Source organism: Bombus vosnesenskii, unplaced genomic scaffold (genome assembly GCF_011952255.1).
Source record: "Bombus vosnesenskii isolate JDL3184/JDL3185 unplaced genomic scaffold, Bvos_JDL3184-5_v1.1 scf7180000016279, whole genome shotgun sequence".
Taxonomy (NCBI): Eukaryota; Metazoa; Arthropoda; class Insecta; order Hymenoptera; family Apidae; genus Bombus; species Bombus vosnesenskii.
This window is the reverse complement of record NW_022884348.1, coordinates 416,652-436,379: the sequence shown is the minus strand read 5'-3', so window position 1 is coordinate 436,379 and position 19,728 is coordinate 416,652. Positions and strand designations below refer to the sequence as shown.

The following is a 19,728-nucleotide window of genomic DNA, read 5'->3' as shown; positions in this document are numbered from 1 at the left end:
TCAAGTCCAAAATTAGTAAATAAAGATGGTGGCAGCGCATGAACTGTGTGCGATATCGTCACGCGAAAAATGTCTGGTAAAATGAAATGGAAACGAGGAACGTGTACGATCTCTCAGAAAAATTCAAAAGTCGTAGAGACTTAGTGATCGGAGTCACCGCAAAGACGATAATAACAGTGTAAATAGTGTAACTTTCGTATAGTTCCCCGGGAGCGTAAAGCAGCCGCAAAAGAGGATAATTTGGCTCCAGAGTTCACTGTAAGGTACAAATTCTCGCTATTTTTAGACTCTACCCGAGTGTCGATTCTCATTCAGAGCGTTCGTTCGTTCCATCGACGAATATGAGTGTGAAGAAGGAACGTCTATCCCGATTAATCCTGAATAAAGAAACGTTACGAACGAGCGTCGATTTTCTATCGTGGGCGTTTTCGATTACTCAATAACGAAGAAGGAAAGCCCGTTGTCATCGTCGTTGTCCTCCTCTACGTGGTCGTCGTGGTCGTCATCGAGGTCGTCGTGGTGGTCGTCATCGTGGTCGTCGTCGTGGTCGTCGCCGTGATCGTGATCGTGGTCGTGGTCGCGGTTGTGGTCGTGATCGTCGTACACGACGTCGACGTCACTCTCGTTTTCATTACTGTATTATCTCGGAATGACGTCCACTCGGTGTTTCCTTTTACGTTTATATAGCGAACGATAACGATCGAAATAATTAACGGATGTTCCTAAAGAACTCTTCGAAATATCAGAATGCTATTTTTATCGGCAGGAACCTACATACCGCGCTACGCGCTTTAGTTGCATACGATGCACAAATACATGTACGCACACAGTGACATACATTTTATTTAACCCAATTGATAGAACGATTCTCGCGTCAATCGATACGTCTTATTACCCGCATCGGGAAATGAATTTACCCATTCTATCGCCTATTACTGTCCCGTTCTTACCGACAATATTTACATCGAGTTTCACCGTATACACTCGGACTCGCGGAATTCGATTTCGATCCTGACCTTAGCAATTTGTCGGAGAACATACAGTAACTCTGTCTTCTCGCGACGTTTTATTCGACGTTCCTTCGAACGTTGTCTATCGACGCTTTGTCGTTTCCCTACATCGGCTCTGCCCTCTTTTTCTTTCTTTCTTTCTTTCTTTCTTTCTTTCTTTCTTCTCTTGTTAATTTTTTTTTCCTCGTTAATACGGCTTTAACGTAATACCACGAAAGATTTACGGGGGCAGAAATAGCATAGATCCAGATGGTCGCGAATGAAATTCACCGAGTAGTCTATTAATTCTTGGTGACTCAAACTTTTGTCGCGAGAAATTGCGATCCACGCGTACAATCACCCACGACCAACGTACAGAGATTCATTCATATATGCAATGCGAGTCGCGCGATGGAATAATAAGGGTTTTAATAATAATACGTGAATCACGAGATGCCATACAAGCCACCGGATGACGTCACGTTCGAACGACATCCTCTGGCCCGATAAACATTCTACGTATATCGAACAGTTTCGAGAAGCACTTTCGCGCTGCTTTCTCTATGGTCGTTCGTTGCGAGTGTCGACGAACTGAAAGCGAGCGCGAACGGCTGTTAACGGTGAAACGATATCGGGAAAACGAGCGTATAACGGCTAACGCGTTTGCAACGGATTCGAAACTGTGGCGGATCGCGTTCGAAATTTCGAAAGTTTGGGGAAAAAGAGCAGAGAGGAGCGGGGAGAGAGGCGACGAGTAGCCCGAAGAGACGAGAACGAGATGGAAGAGGCGCAGCGGTGCACGAAGATTCGTAATCCGTAGCACCGATTTGAAATAGATGAAAGAGGCGATAGATAGGATCGGAAGAGAGACGTAACAAGGAACTAGAAGGAGGCGCGCGTGCTCGTACGGTTTATCGTCGACGTTTCGAGGTCGCGGGAAGAAAATCAAAGTTGGCAAATTTTTCGACCGATCGTTGCCAAACGGCGCCTTCGCGCGTCGACCCTCTGGTTCGCGCGAATAGTTCCGCTTTAGCAGGTTTGCCGACTTGAAAAATTTCGCCGAAAAGCGAGAAGTAGACCGCTTGGCAAGGAGGAGAGAAGGAGAGCGAAGAAAGAAGGAAAAAAGGAGAAGAGAGCGAGTCGGATTTGGAAGATACGACAGCGCGAAGCCGCGCGAATCGGCTGTGCGATCGGCCGCGCGCGTTTATTTCTAATTGCTCGGTCGAATTTATCTCGCGTTCTTTCAGACTTCGCGCGTTGACAGAAGATATTTTAGACTCGGTCTATAAATAAGAGGTAAAAATTATCATGACCTGGCTACATCGTTCCTACTAGCGCTGCATCGAAATCGCACAGCGACGAACGCTCGTTCGTGTCGCGCGATCCGATCGTCGAATCGATCGCGATCTCCGGCCGTGTTTTCCGTCGTCGCGAACTCCGTTTCGCGAACTCTGCTCTCGTTCGATCGAAAAACGTCGCCGATCGACCACCGATTCGGCCAGGAAGCGCAGAAAGAGAGAAAAAGGGGAAATGGAAGTCATTAGGACATCAGCCCTGAAGCTGGTCTGCCCACGCGGCGGGTCTACGTGCCCGCTAAAAATATCGAAACGCACCACGATCGAATATCGAGAACGAGAAAGACTACGCGTGAGCGCGCGAGCTCGCCTGCGATTTTCTACGGGCACGTGTTCCGTTCCGACCCGCCACGATTCTTCGACGATTCGATCCTCGCGTCCTTTGTTTTACTTCTTTCGTTATTTACGTCCGTATAATCCTTTGGTACACGGTCCTTTGGTCAGTGTATCGGCTGCCGAAGAAATTCACCGATTCGCAAAATTTGATTTCCGTCGTTCGCAATTAACGCGGATAATGCGATTGCCGACGGAGTGCGAATCGCGGAGTCGGGCTCGACGATCCGACGGTGAAAAGAGACGGAAAGCGAAAGAGCGGTCGGGTCGTTTCCGTGAAAAGCTACGCTGCTTCTCGTTTGGCACGCGTGTTGGCGTGGCTTCTGCGTGACGATCAGCCAAACGAGCTCGCCGCGAGGAAGTCAAGGTGGGCCTCGAGAAATATTCGTACGCTTTTCGGGCAAGGAAAGACACGGAGGTACACGGATCGAGGTTACTCACCGAGGTAGCCAGGCAAAGCGAAGCGAAGCGTAACTCGCTCGGAAACGGAGGCCAAGAGTGTGGATCGCAGGCGCGGTCCAGCCAAGCTTTTCGCTTTCGTTTCGTTCGCGATCGTCGTTCTCCTTCCTTCGTCCTCGAATCGCGAAACATTCTACTTGCTATCCGTAATCTGTCGTGGACGATGCGGAGATACCTGCGCGTCGCTTTCGCTTTCGCTTTCGCTGTCTTTCTCCGACCGTGTAGCCGGTCGTCGGAGACAACGGAGGGAGGAAAAGAAACGAACTTGCGCTGTCGGAAGAAACAACGAGATTTCGTTTCGATGAAATCGTATGTCGATTCGATTCGACTGGATTCGATGGAATACGGTTGGCAGCGCGCACAGCGCAGACAGGAAACGAGCGTGCGTCGTCGGGGGGGTAAGCGTCGTCGCTAGAGCCGTTGATCGGCGGGAGAGACGCACGCCGGCGTCTCGCAACCGAAAATAAACTCACCGCATTTTGTCCGTCTGTCCTTCCTTCTCGGTTTCACCGTAAATCCGATAATCGTACTCTGCCTCTTTGCCGTTATCCTCGATCGCGAGACCGCGGGCATTCAGCCTCCGCTTCGAACCTCCAGCTTGGAGGTCGACCCTAACAACGAGTCATCTTTCGAAAAAAATCCTATCTCTCTCCTCCCACCCTGCCCATCTCTTTCTAGTCCGGTTGAACACGACCTCGTTGCCGATCCATCGTGTGCGTCTCGCACCGCGAATACAACACCGTTCCAACCGTTTTTTCGACGCGGACACTCGATATCCTAGAATTTTCTTACCAAACGAGCATCGACGGAAACGGTTGATGAAATGAACCACCACCTTCGCCACCACCGCCACCACCGCCACCACCACCTCCTCCTCCTCCTCTTTAAACCTTAAAAGCCTGTTGTACTCGATATTACACCGGTACTCGCTTTGTTTTCAGATAAGAATAAGAAAAAATGGTGGTGGGCGAGGCGAGTATACACAACATAATGGGAGGAATGGAGAGCACGGGCGGGGTGCGACTTCACAATCACAAACGGAAATTGAAGCAGAGGTATGAAGCGGAGAGGACCGGGATTCTAGACGATTGGGGGAGGGGGCAGTAAGATTCGCGTGTTCGCTAAATACTTGCTGCAACGTACATAACGCGAGACGATAAGATAGTAGTATGTAGTCGCGTGGCGGACATCACGAGCACGCGAATCAATCCGTATTCCGTTTCTCTTGCTCACAGGTTCGACATCATCAAGAAGCTCGGTCAAGGTACTTATGGTAAAGTTCAATTGGGAATCAACAAGGAAACCGGGCAAGAAGTGGCGATAAAGACTATCAAAAAATGCAAGATAGAAACGGAAGCCGACTTGATCAGGATACGAAGGGAGATTCAGATAATGTCGAGCGTTCAACATCCCAACATTATTCACATATACGAAGGTACGGGCTCGTCTGTCTCGTCCGGTCCGGTCTCGTTTCTTCCAGAGATCGAAACTCTGACGTGGATCGCGTTTTTCCAGTGTTCGAGAACAGAGAGAAGATGGTGCTGGTAATGGAGTACGCAGCCGGTGGCGAACTCTACGACTACTTGAGCGAGCGCAAGGTGCTGACGGAACACGAGGCTCGACGAATATTTCGACAGATAGCCACCGCGGTTTTTTACTGTCACAAGCACAAAATCTGTCACCGGGACTTGAAGCTGGAGAACATATTGCTAGATCAGGTTGGAAACGCGAAAATCGCGGATTTTGGCCTGTCGAACGTGTTCGACGAGCAACGACTGTTGAACACGTTCTGCGGCAGTCCGCTCTACGCCAGTCCCGAAATCGTCAAGGGTACGCCGTATCACGGCCCCGAAGTCGACTGCTGGAGCTTGGGCGTTCTTCTCTACACTCTGGTGTACGGTGCCATGCCCTTCGACGGGTCCAACTTCAAACGACTAGTCAAACAGATCTCGCAGTCCGACTACTTCGAACCTAAGAAACCGTCGCGTAAGCGTTGCCTCGTAGCTCGTTGTTTCTCCGTCCTCGAGTAGCGTCAACGCGTTTTCACTAATCCCGTGTTTCTTCCAGCCGCCTCCCCTCTTATCAAAGACATGCTGACCGTCTGTCCCGCCAGAAGAGCCGACATCGAAAGGATTTGCACCCATTGGTGGGTGAACGAAGGTTACGAGCAGAATTGCTTGGACATTGCGGAGGACTTGGCGGCTCAAACTCCCGTTCGGTTGGATCTGCTGCTCTCTCTGGTGCCACAGTCCGCGAGCGCGGAGAAACTGGTCGTTGGGGATCAGCAGCCAGCCGCGGCGGACGTTCCGAACAACGTGTCTTCCGAAACTCTGATACCTACCAGATGCCATTCGGTCGGCAGCTTGATGGAACTGGATCAGAGCGGTTCCGATAGACGGATAAGAAGAGAGCTAATCGAGGAGGAGCAGAGGACTGCTCCGATCGGTGGCGACGCCAAAAGGAAATTGGAGACAACGCCGTCGATGGACGAAACGGCTGCCGCCGATGCCAAGAGGAAGGAACGATCTCGAAGGAAAGAGAAGCGGGACGAACCCGAGGCTAGAACGTACAAATCCGCGTCCAGGTAATCGCCGCGAAGCCTCTACGTCGCGTCAACGTCCTTCCCATTTAACTCTCTCTCTCTTTCCCTCTTTCAGGCATCACTCGGCGCCTATTCCAAACTCGATCACGGAGGAAGCTATGGAGGTGGATCCAATGGTAACCGTTCCTATCAGCAAGACCGTCGACTTGAACAAGATCGAATCTACGGCAGCTTGTCTAGAATTAATCAAAGAATGTAGCGAGAGGTCACCGAGCAAGGAGAGAAGCAAAACGCCGATGATTCACGAGCCGGAACAGCGACCGCTCGCGGTAGACGAATCCCGGCGAATCTCGTCGGAAGATCGCGCCGTCGCTAATCACGACGAGGAGCGCTCGCCGGACGAACGCCAAGCGCAATCGTTAGACGACGGACACCGTGACGAATCGTCGTCGATGACGAAACGTTCGGAGATGGCGCTCGATCAAACGATCGCGTGTTCCGCGACACCCGTCTTCGAACCGTCGAACGAGAAGACTTTGTCCGGAAACGAGAGGTTCGAGAGAACGTCGTCGACCGCCGGTCAAGAGGAATCGATCAACCTCGAGGCGACTCAACGAGAGTTTAAGAAGCTGAAAGAAAAGGCGCTCTCTCTCGATTCGGAACTTTCCAACGAACCGCGAGACGCTGCCGCGAAGACGTTCGAAAGGAGACGCTCCAAGATATTCGAGACCGCGGAGAAGTTCAATCAGATGGCGTCGACCGTGGAAAACGAGAAACCTAAAAAGATCTTTATACCGGGCGTGAACGTCGGAGGGGCGAAACGCGTGTTCGAGAGAAAGGCCAGTCTCTCTTCCATCGGCGCGCCTCCGCCTACGAAGTGCGTGGCGTCCAAAATGATCATCGACGTTCCTACGACGGATACGAAGAAGAACGAAAATTCGAACGACAAGTCGAAGCCGACGCGAGTCGAACGCGAGGAACGGGAGGAGCAGGAGCAGCCAGAGGAAAACGAAGAAGACGAGAAGAAGAAGGAAGAGGCGAAAAAACGGGCTATCGACATAATAAGTGGTGCGATTGGAAAACCACCTATGCAAAGGAGGATAAACGGATCTCCGCCAGTTTCGCCCTCCAGCCAAGAACCGAAGAAACTTGCGTCGAAGATATCGGTTAGTACGAACGATTCGCGTTCGACCGCGCAATCCTTGACCACGACACCCACCGAGACCAACTTCTCGTTCGATGAGAAAACAGCGGTCGGGGACGGACGAGCGACGGTAAGACCGACGGTGGTAAGATCGGCGGTAGATCGGCGAACGAAAACGTTCTAACCGTGCACGCGCTTTTATTTGTCCGAATTGTTTCAGATCTCGACAGAAGCGTTCGACGACGACGACGGCGACAACGACGACGACGAACCGGAAGAACCGAAAATGTCCAGCAAAATGGAAATCACTCTGAAGAGCGCGACTCTACCCAGACCACGAAAGACGAGCAAAGCCGAGATCTCCGTGACGAGCGCGAAACCTTACAAGGTCCAAGCTCCGTTCGCGTTCAAATCCGAACTCGAGGCCAAGATCGACGCGTTTCAGCCACAGAAGCTGCGAACGCAACGGTCGGAAGTGGCGTTTCCCGTTGCAGCCGCGGTACCGCAGACCAATCGAAGCTCCAGCTTGGAACCGGAAAGCAGACCGAGGAGCGGTGCGCCGAAGGAGAGGATAATTCCGATTCAGGTATCGAACGCCGCAACTCGAGCGACGTTTAATTCGTCGGTTCTTGATCCGTTCGATACACGATTTTTTCCAATGACAGATGGAAGCGGATCATCGGCAGTCGCGACATTCGTCGACCACGCCTCCACCTTCCAAGCCGCCACCGATGCCTCAAAGATCGGTTTCGCAGCGGTCGGGCTCGTTGTCTCGTCAGTCGACCGCAGACTCGGATACCGACAGCGCTCTCGGATCGACCGTCGGTCCCGAGCCGATCCGAAAGAGCCCCCGAGAATATATTATTCCCATCGCCGTGGAAGGCGGCGGATACGTGACCCCCAGATCCGGTAGCGTGGAGCCCGAGAGCAAAACCGGTGGCACACCGTCTAGCGCCAACGTGCCCCGCTCCAGATTCGGTAGACCCAGGAGGATGAGCTCCCTGTTGTCGGATGCCAGCGAGGATGAATCGCCGTTCTCTTCGTTGCACAGGTAGGGCTTTCTCTTCGCTTTGACTCGTGCTGCTTTCGACGCGCGTTCGAGCGTGTCCGATCGATAGCGAGGACTCTCGACGATATATCGCGTTTTCGACGCTCGCAGGGACAGCGAGGATCTGTTGCAACGACACATGCATCGATTGAGAAGCTCCCGGCCATCGAGACAGCCACCGGAACACGTGGACAGCTTGTCCTCCGGCGAGGACGACGACGACGATGGATTCGAACTGTTAACCGCCGAGAATCTATTCTCCACTCTGCTGTCCAGAGTGCGAAGCTTGACACAGAGATTGAACGTGGACGACAATCGTACCACCGGCTTCCCAAGTTCCCGCCTGTTCGGAAGATTAGGATCCAATTCCTCGCAAGCGTTGTGGGGTCTAAACAAACCACTGTCGAGGTAATTCATCGATGCCGTTTAGCCATTCCTTACCATCTGTCTTTCTCTCTTTCTCGCGCGAGATTGCTGAAACGAATCGAGGATACCTAATGACAACGCTTTGACCGGTTTGACGCTTGTTTGTGCAAGCTACCAGACGTATGTCGAAACGAGGACCGTGACTACGTGAGTCCAATTGTTACAACAACTTTAGAACAATGTAGTCTATGCCGATTATTTTAGAAGGTAGCGCAAAATATATCACGAGTATTCTATGTTGAACGTATCGGCTCGCTGTAATAGCAACGGCCGTTCTCCTCGCCGTTCGAAACGCGCGCGCAACGTTATTCCGAACGACTTTTGCCTCTCACGCTTCTTATACGCTGTACCGTTTATATATACCGCACTCGTCGTCGGTACGAAAGATCGGCCGTTGGAGCTGCACTTTCGAAACGCCGACTTTTCGGTTTCGTTGGATCTCGACGGTTTCCAACAGCCAGCCAACGAATGATCGCGTTTCGTTACGTCGACGAGATCGGAAGAATAGCTTCGACCAACGACCAATGGAACGGGCGTGAAAGCAAACGTTCGCAATCCATAGGAAATCACGCAAACGTTTTATCTGTTTGGCACCTAGGCGGTTGTCGGAGTCGCAGTTCAGGCATTCGCTCGGTCGAGAGGGTGACATACTCTCGAGGAAAGATTGCGCGAACACGTCGAACCCAGGAACTCCGAGCAGTCCAGGATCGCACGGTAATCCTTCGAGGGAAACGGTATTCGACGTCGGCAGTAACACTTTACCAAGAGGTAAGAGAACCTGCAGCGATTATTCTACGATCGTTCTACGAACTTTACCGTAGAAAAACAATCGTATCGTGCTGCGAAATGAATCGTTCGTATCCAACGAGGGTGAACCCTCTGCGTTCCACGTTCCGCTTGCTGCTCGTCGTCGAGTTTCGACGGAAGCAACGATCGTCGAACGGATCGTCGAATGGATCGCCGGATCGCAAACGGTTCACGCGGCTCGAGATTCGACCCAGTGTCAAAATTTTCTCGTAACTTCGCGTCCGATGGAAGCGAGGAAGCGACGTTGCAACGCGAATCGTCGGTTCGCGAGAAACGAGCTTCCGCCTAGTTCCGCGATCCTGTCTAATAAGATATATTTAACGAGGATATATTTTGTCACTGGTTGAAGTCACAAGCCGTACGAGAAAATGCCGAATGCGTTTACTCGGTATGCATTTTCTGGTACCACCTATAGCTGTTGTCGAGTCGTTGATAGACAGAGCGTATCTTTTTCTTTATTTTTGCCGATCACCCCCGCCCTCCCCCTGCTCCCATCCCCTTCGCCGATCCTCTTTCTCTCTACAAGCCACTTTCTCCGTCGATCGTCCATCTCTCCTCCCCTTGCCGTTTCTTTTTCATTTTCTTTTCTCTTTTCGTCTCTCTTGCTCCGCCGAGTATCTCTTTTCCGTTGTTCTTGCCTGACCATGTTTTTTGCAACATTTGATACTAACCTCGTTTAGAAATATATAAAGATACATGGTTCGTGTTTGGCACAGGTGGGTAAACGTTTCAGTGATTTGCGACGCGTATAGCGAAATCGAGCCGAGACGGCTCGGCCGATCGAAACGTAACCGGTACTCGGGCGTCTCCTTTTGAATTTTGCACGAGAGAGCACCGGCTTTTTTTCGGTGGCGGCTCACGCCGGCTTCTTCGTTGCGCAAAGTACAAGCGCGCGAACGAGATACAGTTTTCTAAGCGCATGTCTGCACCGTGTTCTTTGCGAACGGTACCTGCCTGTTGTTCCGTTTTTCTGTCCTCTTCTTCTTCTTCTTCTTCTTCTTCTTCTCACACTCTTTTTCTTCATTTTTTCCGCGCGATAGGTACGCGCTACGCGATCAACCATCGAACGATTAATTTGCGCTCGCGTTCGAACGAGTTTGAGCATTAAAATTACTCACAGACGTGACTCGCCGTACTTTGCCTAACATATAGAAGCCCGTAATACACACGCAGTAGTAGCGAGTTGCAATGTTGTTGATTTACGTACTATCCCATTAACACGAGCAGCCGCAATTCACTCTTCTTCTTTAATTTATTCAGTGTCACGCTAAAGTTTACTTTTTATAAAGCATGATTGCACACGTTATCCATATATACACGAATACACGAGGAAATTCAGTTCTATTACTCTCCAAGATAAAATCCATCTTTGATGAAAATTTACGCATCTACTTCGCATCTTCAGTCTATCGTCGACTCTTCAATCAGCGATCGGAGCAGATATTCCAGAGTTGATATTTTCGGTATACGCGCACCGTCCACCACGATTGCTTCGTTCTCGATCGACGAAAGCTCGCGATCCGTAACGCGCGAATCGGCCGCACGTTCTTTCGCTTTCTTCTTCCACGTACCACGTTCGTAATCGCATACGTTCCGTAACGTCACGGTCGTTGAATCGAAAAAGAAAATCGAAGAAAAGCAAAGTTGGCCGTAAAACGAAAACAACGAGGATGCCAGAACCGACGAGATCGCTCGAGCAACCGATCTTTCCAAACCATCGCCAACGAGAGTTCGTTCCGCGCGAAACGACGTCGGCCGGAAGCTGAAACTCTTTCTCGTTTATACGGGCGGTGGTTGGATCGCGCGGTTCGACGAAGCGACGAGTTTCGCAAGACGGAAACTCGACCTAACGGCTTAACGCCTAATTGTGCATTTTCCACGCGACCGGCGTAATTCTCGCGCGATTAAACGGCAAAGATGGTGGAAAGGTGGCATCGTTCTTTCGTCGATCGGGCAACGAACGAACCGTGCCGATGGTGCGACCGATCATCGAAAATATACACTGGAAAATCACGGTAGAATCGTTTTGTCTAAATAGGTGTAATTGACGGTTTTTTTCTCACGGTTGTTGCAGCGACCGTGCGAGTGACTCTACGTAGGCGGGCGGATGCTAATCCCCAGTAGGCAAAGCAAGTTAGGTACTATGCCAGCACACTTTTATCCGACGAACGTCACCTCGTCGCTCTGTTGCCGCACGATCGATCGCGCGGATGTTCGCGATCGTCCGAGCGACGTGCGGCCGACGTTCCGATGTTCGCGCGACACTCGGCCAAACTCTGCACACCTACCGAACATCAAAGTTGCGATATCACGCCGGTCACCGTCGCGCGCTCCACTCGTCGTAGCTCGACCGCGGTCGCGTTCGTCTCGCGCGCCGCCTGACAAACGAAAGCCGACCCGCGGAGAAGCAAGATCTCGCGTCGATCGAGCACGCACGCTGCCGAACGAGAAGACGCGCAAGCGATCTCGCGCGGATTTCCGCCAGATCGCCAGACGGACGATTCGATCCATCGACCGGGTGATCGCGCTTTTTCAAGAAACGCGCCATCGTCTCGCTGTCACGATGCGCGAACACCGGCGCGATGGATCGATCGATCCCCGAGACCACGTATCCGCTGTGTATCGTGGAAAACTTACGCTACTAAGAGGAAAGATACTTGGAAAAATTGTACACCGCGAGGCGAAAGGAGCTAACCCCTGTTTGAGATGGCTGATATTTGTTGTGTTTTTAAGAGTTTAAATAACAACGTTTTATTACTTTTACATTGTTCTCAGCATGCTTTGATAACGCTATCGTATCGTATTTAATACCGTACACTCTGCATTACCCTCGACTTGAGTTTACACATTTCACGCGTTCTCATTTTCGTCACTCGACACGACGTACGTATTTATTTCGATGTTACTCGACCGCCGAATGGTTGATCTTGCGAATCCCGCGCGAGTCGCTTTAACGTTCAAGTCGCCGTTTAACGCCGGTCGCGCCAACCGGTCAGCTTCCAATGGATTCGCGATGGATTCGCAGAGCCAACCGTCGCGCTCTCCAAATACCGTTCTGATTTCTTCGAACCCACTAAAATCCTACAACCTAGTGTCCGTACGCACATAGAAAGCTTCGTATGCCGCATGTCGTCGTTCGGCGAGTATACGAGTTTACTCTTGACAATTTCTCGTGTCGATATATTTGGAAACGTATGTCACGTACGTACCTATGTACGTATGCATATATGTATGTATGTATGTATGTATGTATGTATTTATGTATCTATATATATATAGATATATATACACATCGGCGTGTGCATGGCGCGTGTATACGTGTGAACGTGCGCGTGTGCGTGTGGTACGTGCCCGTACATCCTCGTCGATGTACATTTTGGAAAGGGGGATGGTATCGTTACACCGGTACCGATTACACTGTACAAACCCCGAAAGTGCCAGACATCGAACTATCGACGCCTTTGCCCGTTTAGCGGCGCGTTCGGTATCAGTCCGTCCCCTCGATTCGTTCGTTTCGTCCGTACGTTTCGTATCGTTTTCCAGGTCCTTTCGCCTCCTTTCTTCCCATCTTCTCTCTGTTCTTCTTCTTTATTTCCGTTTAAATTTCGTTTCCCGCGACGACACAACACGGTACAGAGAGACACGATCGTTCTCCGGACACCTTCCACGTAACGTTGGATCGAAACAACCGGATCGAAGAACCGGGTTGTTCGTTTCTTTTTCTTCCTCTTCTTTTTTTCTTCTTTTCCTCTCCTTCCACTCTCTCTCTCTCTCTCTCTCTCTCTCTCTCTCTATCGCGTTACGATACGCTGCGCGCGGGCAAACTCGTTCATCGTTCGGTTCAGTGGCCTTAGAGCCGTTTCTCTCTCGCTATCTTTCTTTCTTTCATCGGTTAACATTTATTTATTAATTTTTCGAGAAATTTTATAAGAGACGGAAGAAGAACATTTCATGTATGTAGAAATAAAGGAGTGTAAATATGGAGAAAGTCGGAGTATTTTGTCCGCCTCCCGCAAAAAGACAACGGCGAAACTTTGGACGATTGGCCCGAGAACACATGTCATCCGGAGGTTTGTTTTTCAGATAAAGTAGCACGCGAAGACGTAGAAGCGGAAGCAACGCGAACGAAAAAAGAGACGCAGGAATCGTTAGAGCAAAGCTTCACGCCGAGCTTGACCAGACGATTGGGCAGAACGTTGATCGAGCAAACCAGACGATCGTTGACGAGATCGCCGTCCGTTTCGCGCGAAGGCCGGGCCCGTTCGGCCGAGAGAGACGCGTCCGACGCGGCGGCGGCGTCGTCGTCGTCGTCGGCGGCGACGGCGGCGGTCGACCGATCCGTTTCCACCGTTTCCGACCAGTCCGAGTACAAGCACCGGTCGGCGAGCGATCGACGGGCCATCAGGAGAACCAACAGCCTACTGGAATCGGCGACCGGTTCGCTCGCCTCGCCTCGTCGGACCGTCGCCGGTCTCTTCGACGACGAGGACGATCTCGCGGATCATCGGCATCTGCACGGTCGTTCCTCCTTCTTCTCCACGTTCCCCAGGGACACGGTGGCGCGTGGCAATCTCGGCAGATGGTACAACGAAACCGGCGGTGGTCGAGCCAGCACGGGCAGACTGCGAAAGGACAGCTTCCGTTCGTATCGTACGGACAAGATTCAAGAAGAGACGTCGGACGACGCGTTCGCCGGCGATAGAAGCGGCTCGATCTCGGAGTACGCGTCGACCTCGGCCTGCGACTCCAACACGAACCCGTTGGACGACGACGCTTCGCCGACCGAGTCTCGCGCCAACAACGCGGTCGACTACAAGCCGGCGTACAAGACGGATCCCACGTCGAGTAACTTGGAGAACAGGTTGTTAGCCGCGGAGAACTTGATCAGGGAGTCGAAACTGAAGAACTTGGGCTCTGCCGGCGGCGTAAATCTAACCTCCAGCTACCGAGACGCGGACAAATGCGAGAAACGATCGTTGATCTCGATGGCGGAAACGACCGGAGCCGCGGCGACCTCGAAACGGCGAACCTGTATCCCCAGCTTGAGGCTGCGATCCGGCTCGTTGACCAGAGAGCCGAGCGCGGCCGTCGACCGGCGAAAATCGTTGGCGGATTCGCAGGACGTGGCGAATCTCGTGGCGCGAACCCTCGTCCCGGAAAGGTCGCTGCTGAGCAAATTTTTCAAGAGCGCCGCTGGCCGATCGGAGAACGAGCCGACCAGGGACAAGGAGAAGGAAACGGACGCGGAGAAGGAGAAAGAGAAGCCGCAAAAGTCGAAGCAACGCCGGATATCGCGATTCCTACGGCCGGACTTTTTCGACACGCCCAGAGAGGAGAGTCGTTACGCGAAAGAGAAGGAAGCGCAGAAGGCGGCGGAGAACGAACGTCGCAAGTCTCGGTTCATCAAGCGGAAAAGCGAGAACAGGGACGCGGCAGCGGTGTCGAAAACCACCGTGCCAACGACAACGAGCCGAGAGGGCAGCGTCGAGACGGAGAAGAAACGCGAGAAGGAGCTGAAGAACGAGATCAATTCTCGGAGAAGGGATCGATGCTCGCGGGAAAGGGAAACCGCGACGGAAACGACAGAGTCGGTCGAGGGTTCGCGAAACGGATTTCTGCACTCGTTGGAGAAGAAGCTCGAGAGTCTTCGGTGCAACGACGAACAGCGCGCGTCCGGCCGAGAGAAGACGACGGTGAAATCGACAGCGAGCGACGAGCGAACGATCGGCAACGAAGCGTCGCGGGAGCGATCCGCGCCTCCGGTCGACCGTCGTCTATCCTCGGGCTCGAACGAACGCGTTACCCTCGAAAGAGCGAGCAGCAGCGTCGAGGATCTCTCGCGGCCGAAAAACCCGAAGCGAAACTCCCCGAAGAGCAGAGTCTCTTCCGTGCTCGGTTTGTTCAAGACCGTGGATCCGAAACAGCTGGCGAACGGCGCGCGATCACAGACCACGATCCTCGGTAAGCTGAAGAAGAGCCCGCCGAAGGTGCTCGCGGATCTTACGTCCGTCGAGGATGCGACCACCGTCGCTCCTACCGTCGGTAGCAAGATACCGACCAAGCTGGTGGCCAACGCCGACGCCAAATCCACGAAGAAGATCGGCGAGACGAACAAATCCGACAAGCCGGAAAAACGCGTCTCCTCGTGCGAATCTTCGAGGCGATTCTCGTCGAAGGAGGGACCGAAGCAGGACGGAACACCGTCGACCGCGAAAGAGAGGAGCGCGTCACGCGAGAAAGAATCGGCCGGGGAGAGAGGTGGTAGTGGTAACTGGAACCGAGACGCGGACCAAGGATCGACGGATACGAGACGCGAAAAACCGAACGACGACGAGAAAAGGTCGACGGAAAAGAGATCCGTGGCGATCGCGGGCAACAGAGGTAACAAACGAGCGAATCGGTGTTCGCTGGAGAACGGCGCCTCGTCCACGGAACCGAGCAGATCCGAGAACGCGGAGAAGAAGACGGGAAAACCGACGAAAAAGACGTGCGAAACGTCGGAAAGCAACGATTCGGACGGCGTAAAGAAGAAGAGAATAGTACGAGTGGCGAAGAAGGTGGTGAAGAAATCGACGGTCTCCGGCGGTGGGACCGGCGACAAATCCATCGACAAATCCAACGACAAATCCGGCGACGCGGATAAAATGTCGGATGGAAAGGAGAAGTCCGCGAAACCTCGAACGAAGAAAAAGGTGGCCGGTATCTGCGACAAGAGTTCGGTGGAGACAAAAGTGGCGGCCGCTAGCGCGAAGGCCGGCAACGCGGAAGAAAACGGACTTGGGACGGAATCGGGGGACAAGAGCGAGGAAAGAGCTGCCAACGATCATTCCGAGGAGGAGACGGTCGAGACGGAAACCAACAACGACGACGAACCGGCGAAAATTCAGCGGGAGACTCAACGACCGAACAGGAACAATCTGAAGCTCGATCTGTCCAAGATACCTCAACACTCGTTCAGGAACGCTACGCCCAAGAGAGATTCGCCGAAATCCGATTCCCCGTCGTCGACGACGACGAACCAAGATCTCCCCGGCAAGCTGATGGAATGTCTGTCGAAGGTGACGCATCGCGCCAGCATCACCGGCAACAAGGTAATCGTCGACAAGCCGTTGCGCGCGAGAGACGTTGCCGAACTGAAGAGAGAGGTGACCGAGTGCGCCAAGATCATCGAGAGCCACGCGGAATCGGCGGTGAACGCGGCGCAAGGTCCCCCGGAAGAGAGGAAGTCGAGCGCGATTCCATCGCAGGTTTCGACGGAGAACGACCGGCCGATAACGAGCGCGACTACCGCCGTCACCGGCGCCGATTATCCCAACGACGTTCTCTCGCCGATCGACGATCCCGAGAGCTTCGATTCGTGGTCGATCAGCTCGGCGGAATTGAGCCACGCGCGACCGGACTTGCACTCGCCCACGTCTCCGTCCCATTCGTTGTACGCCAGAAACGACAACTCCGACAATTCGGAATCGGTGATCGATCGAATACGCAGACGGAGCTTCTACTCGCGGTTCAACGACAGACGAAGACCGTCGTTGACGGCTCCGCCGCCGGGCGTCGCTTTGCCCGGCAGCGCGACGCTGCCGAGAAAATTCAGCTTCAGCGGACACCGCGAGCACCGTGATCGCGGTAGATACGCGACCGGATATGCCGGACTCGCTTCCGCGGTCACCTCGAAGACAGGTGGCAGCGGCGGCGGCGGCAGCAGCAGCAGCGGCAACAGGTACGCCACGGACAAAAGGTACGGTTTCTACAGCGAGGATGGTATCGCGACGATAGATCGCCGTAATCGATCGCTCGACCGAGCCGCTCGCTACTCCGACACCGGCTACGTCACCGACCTCAAGTCGCCGACCGAGCACCCGGTCGTACTCTCCTCGTCCTACGATCCTCTCAGAAGGTATCTCAGGTCGCCGACCTTCGACCTGTTCGACGCCTCCAGATCGAGATATCACAGTGCCGACTTTACCGCGGATCCGGATCTAACCACCGTGTACAGACCTTCTGCTTGCAGCTTGTCCAACGACTCTGTCAGCCTCGGCTACTCCTCTCTGCCGAGAAAGTACGCGATCGGACTTGCCGAACCGAAAACCGTCCAGTACTACGAGGAGTTGCTATCTCCGAGCACCGCGGACTACTCGCCGTCTAGGAGGTCGCCGACGTGCAGCGAGTATCCGACTAGGTGCGAGAACGGCTACTACAACGGAAATTCGGATGTACGCGCAAACGCTGCGAAACGGAAAACTTGCACGGAGAACGCGAGAACGCTGGAGCTGTACGAAGATACCGATCCGGCTTCAGCCGCTTCCTGCGACGAACGATCCACGGAACAGAGGAGGTAATCGCTCGTCTCTCCTCCTCCTCCTCCTCTTCCTCCTTAGTTCATCGACGGTTGTAATATCGCGTTTCCTTTGATTTTCCAGGAGCAAAGGCGAACGTACGACCCAGACGAAACATTCGCTTTCCACGTCCGCCGATACGACGAGCCGTTGCGCCAACGACCACAGTTAATCTCGTTTTCGCCGATTCGCGCGACGACGCTTTACGCGCTCGCCCAACGTCCCGCTACTTTTGCTCGTTGCACGCATCGATTCCAGCGTTATCGTCCACGTTTCTCGCCCAAGAGTCGGTAACGTGCGTTACGGTGTACGCGTATCCAAGTCATTGCGACAGTTCGTTTTAGAAAATACTCTCTTATTCCGCGTTGCAGACGCAAGACATCGTATTTCTCCCACCATCTCGATACCACCTCGTTCTAGTCTATTTATTTAATCGACGTAGGATTTCGAGTGCAATGGCGATTGCCCGACCGTACCGAACGCTTGTCTCGTCTCGTCTTCGTTACGAAACGATCCAACGGCCTAAAACCACCCCGTCTCGTCCTCCCTCGAAACCGACGAAACGTATTTCTTCGCCTGCCCGCTGTTTTCGTCGACGTTACGTTACGATCGTTACGTCCGACGCTCGGTCCATATTCGTCGTAGCAAATGTCTCGTCCATTCTCCCGACTTCGCGTTTTTCTCTCTTCTTTACTTAATAAATCTTAAAATGCGACATTGCGACAGTTGCTCTCCATCGCTGTTACCATCGTCGTTATTATCGCCATCGCCATCGTCACAATGACCATAGCTATCGTCGTTGTTATCGTTATCGTTATCGTTATCGTTACATCATCGTCGTCGTCGCTTTTATTTCTACGACTATATTATATAAAAGTGTGCCTTGAAGATGTTGTTGCCACGTGAATTGTATCTTTTTCGAGAAACTCGACGCGCGTACGCAGTATCAACGTTCGTATGATCCAACGAACCGCGTATTCGTTTTCTCCTTTTTCTCTAGTTTCTCCTTTCTCTTCTTTTTGGTGTTATCTCCTCGAAACGCGTGTATGTCGTTACGAGCGGTTTTCGCTGCAGTATTTATAAAATTGTAAGTTAAGTGAAAGCTTAAGGCTGACGCGAGATACGTAGCTGTTGGAACGGCTAGATATACTCTGGCTACCGGGACTGTCGCGAAAACGCGAACGCTGTACGATGAGAGTAACGATCGAGTTGCTTCGTCACGCGCAACGTTTTCGCATTTTCCTTGACGATTTAACGGGATTCGTTGTGCCGAAACGCGTCTCGAGCAGCGTTTCGCGTCTCCCCTCTATATTCTCGCGGAGCAAGTTTTATCTTGGCCGTGTCTCTCCGAGATCCCTTCAAAACAGGTTGCAGGTATTCGCTGCGAATCTCTGACTGACTAGCCACGGTCTTCCGCTTCTTATGTATGCGTTTTCTACTCGTATTTTAAAATAAACCATGCTATTCGAACGAGCATCGTTCGCCTGCTCATTGTTAAACTCCGATGTTTCATTGTTCGTTTGTCCGTTCGTTTGTTTTTCTCACGCGCCGTTTCGCCGACCAATTTTCCGCGTACGAAAATTCCAGTAGCGCGTTTCGCACGAATCGACGAAATTCGCACGGGCTGACGACGGACGGATAAAAGCGACATGAACCCTGTGAAACTGCGATTTTATACCGAGCGATACGAGAAGGAGAAAAAGTACTTTCGCCTGCAAGAAAAGTTCGTAGCTATCGCGCGTACGAAACCTCTAACCGGTAAGTTTTACGCAAAACACGACGCGATCCCGGCTTCCGAGGTTCGACGAGAGTACGTAGATTTGATCTCGAAACGACTGGTCCTCTCACCGAAGGATATTTACGCGTTCAAGCCACCGACCGTCAATATGGAGTACGCCCTAGTAATACACGCTACGTCCGGAAATATAAACGATTGCAATTTCATAGGTATGGCTGGTTCTCGGAACCCTTGATAGCTCGAACCAACGATCCAAGGTTATCGTTTGGCCGAAAACAAACGGATTTTATCGCTAACGAGCTTCGAATACGACACGTTCAGAGAGGTTTACCGACCGAGAAGTTTCTAGGAATACCTTTCAAAGTTTAAACGACGCGGCTATGCTATCGTTTGTCGCGATCGTCGATAAAATTCAACATCGATGTTGTGCCTATTCCGTTTCCTGGCAACGAACGAGCCACGCCGATCCCGCGTCGACATGGCACGCACCACTACCATAAACCACCACCACCACCACCACCACCGCCACCACCACCACCACCACCACCACC

General features: G+C 52.5%; 2 protein-coding genes across 9 annotated transcripts; both read left to right on the top strand.

The window, feature by feature from the left end:
• Positions 1-2: 2 nt before the first annotated feature.
• Positions 3-18,938, top strand: LOC117242829 (serine/arginine repetitive matrix protein 2). 8 transcript variants are annotated; one of them, XM_033509805.1, is made up of 14 exons: positions 4-263; positions 4,078-4,191; positions 4,372-4,571; positions 4,652-5,122; positions 5,204-5,720; positions 5,794-6,967; positions 7,043-7,408; positions 7,488-7,873; positions 7,982-8,278; positions 8,408-8,443; positions 8,895-9,064; positions 13,187-17,000; positions 17,115-17,438; positions 17,524-18,938. In XM_033509805.1, the coding sequence occupies exons 2-14, from the start codon at positions 4,094-4,096 to the stop codon at positions 17,609-17,611; spliced, it is 7,941 nt and encodes a 2,646-aa protein (XP_033365696.1). In that variant the 5' UTR covers positions 4-263; positions 4,078-4,093; the 3' UTR covers positions 17,612-18,938. The 8 variants fall into 8 exon arrangements, with proteins under 8 accessions (XP_033365692.1, XP_033365696.1, XP_033365697.1 ...); XM_033509801.1 differs by having other exon boundaries at positions 3-258; positions 13,187-17,438; XM_033509806.1 differs by having other exon boundaries at positions 5,794-6,844; positions 13,187-17,438.
• Positions 18,939-19,088: 150 nt separating this feature from the next.
• Positions 19,089-19,714, top strand: LOC117242852. The gene is made up of 2 exons (XM_033509851.1): positions 19,089-19,330; positions 19,387-19,714. Exons 1-2 carry the CDS (start codon positions 19,089-19,091, stop codon positions 19,544-19,546), a joined length of 402 nt encoding a protein of 133 aa, XP_033365742.1. The 3' UTR covers positions 19,547-19,714.
• Positions 19,715-19,728: the final 14 nt, after the last annotated feature.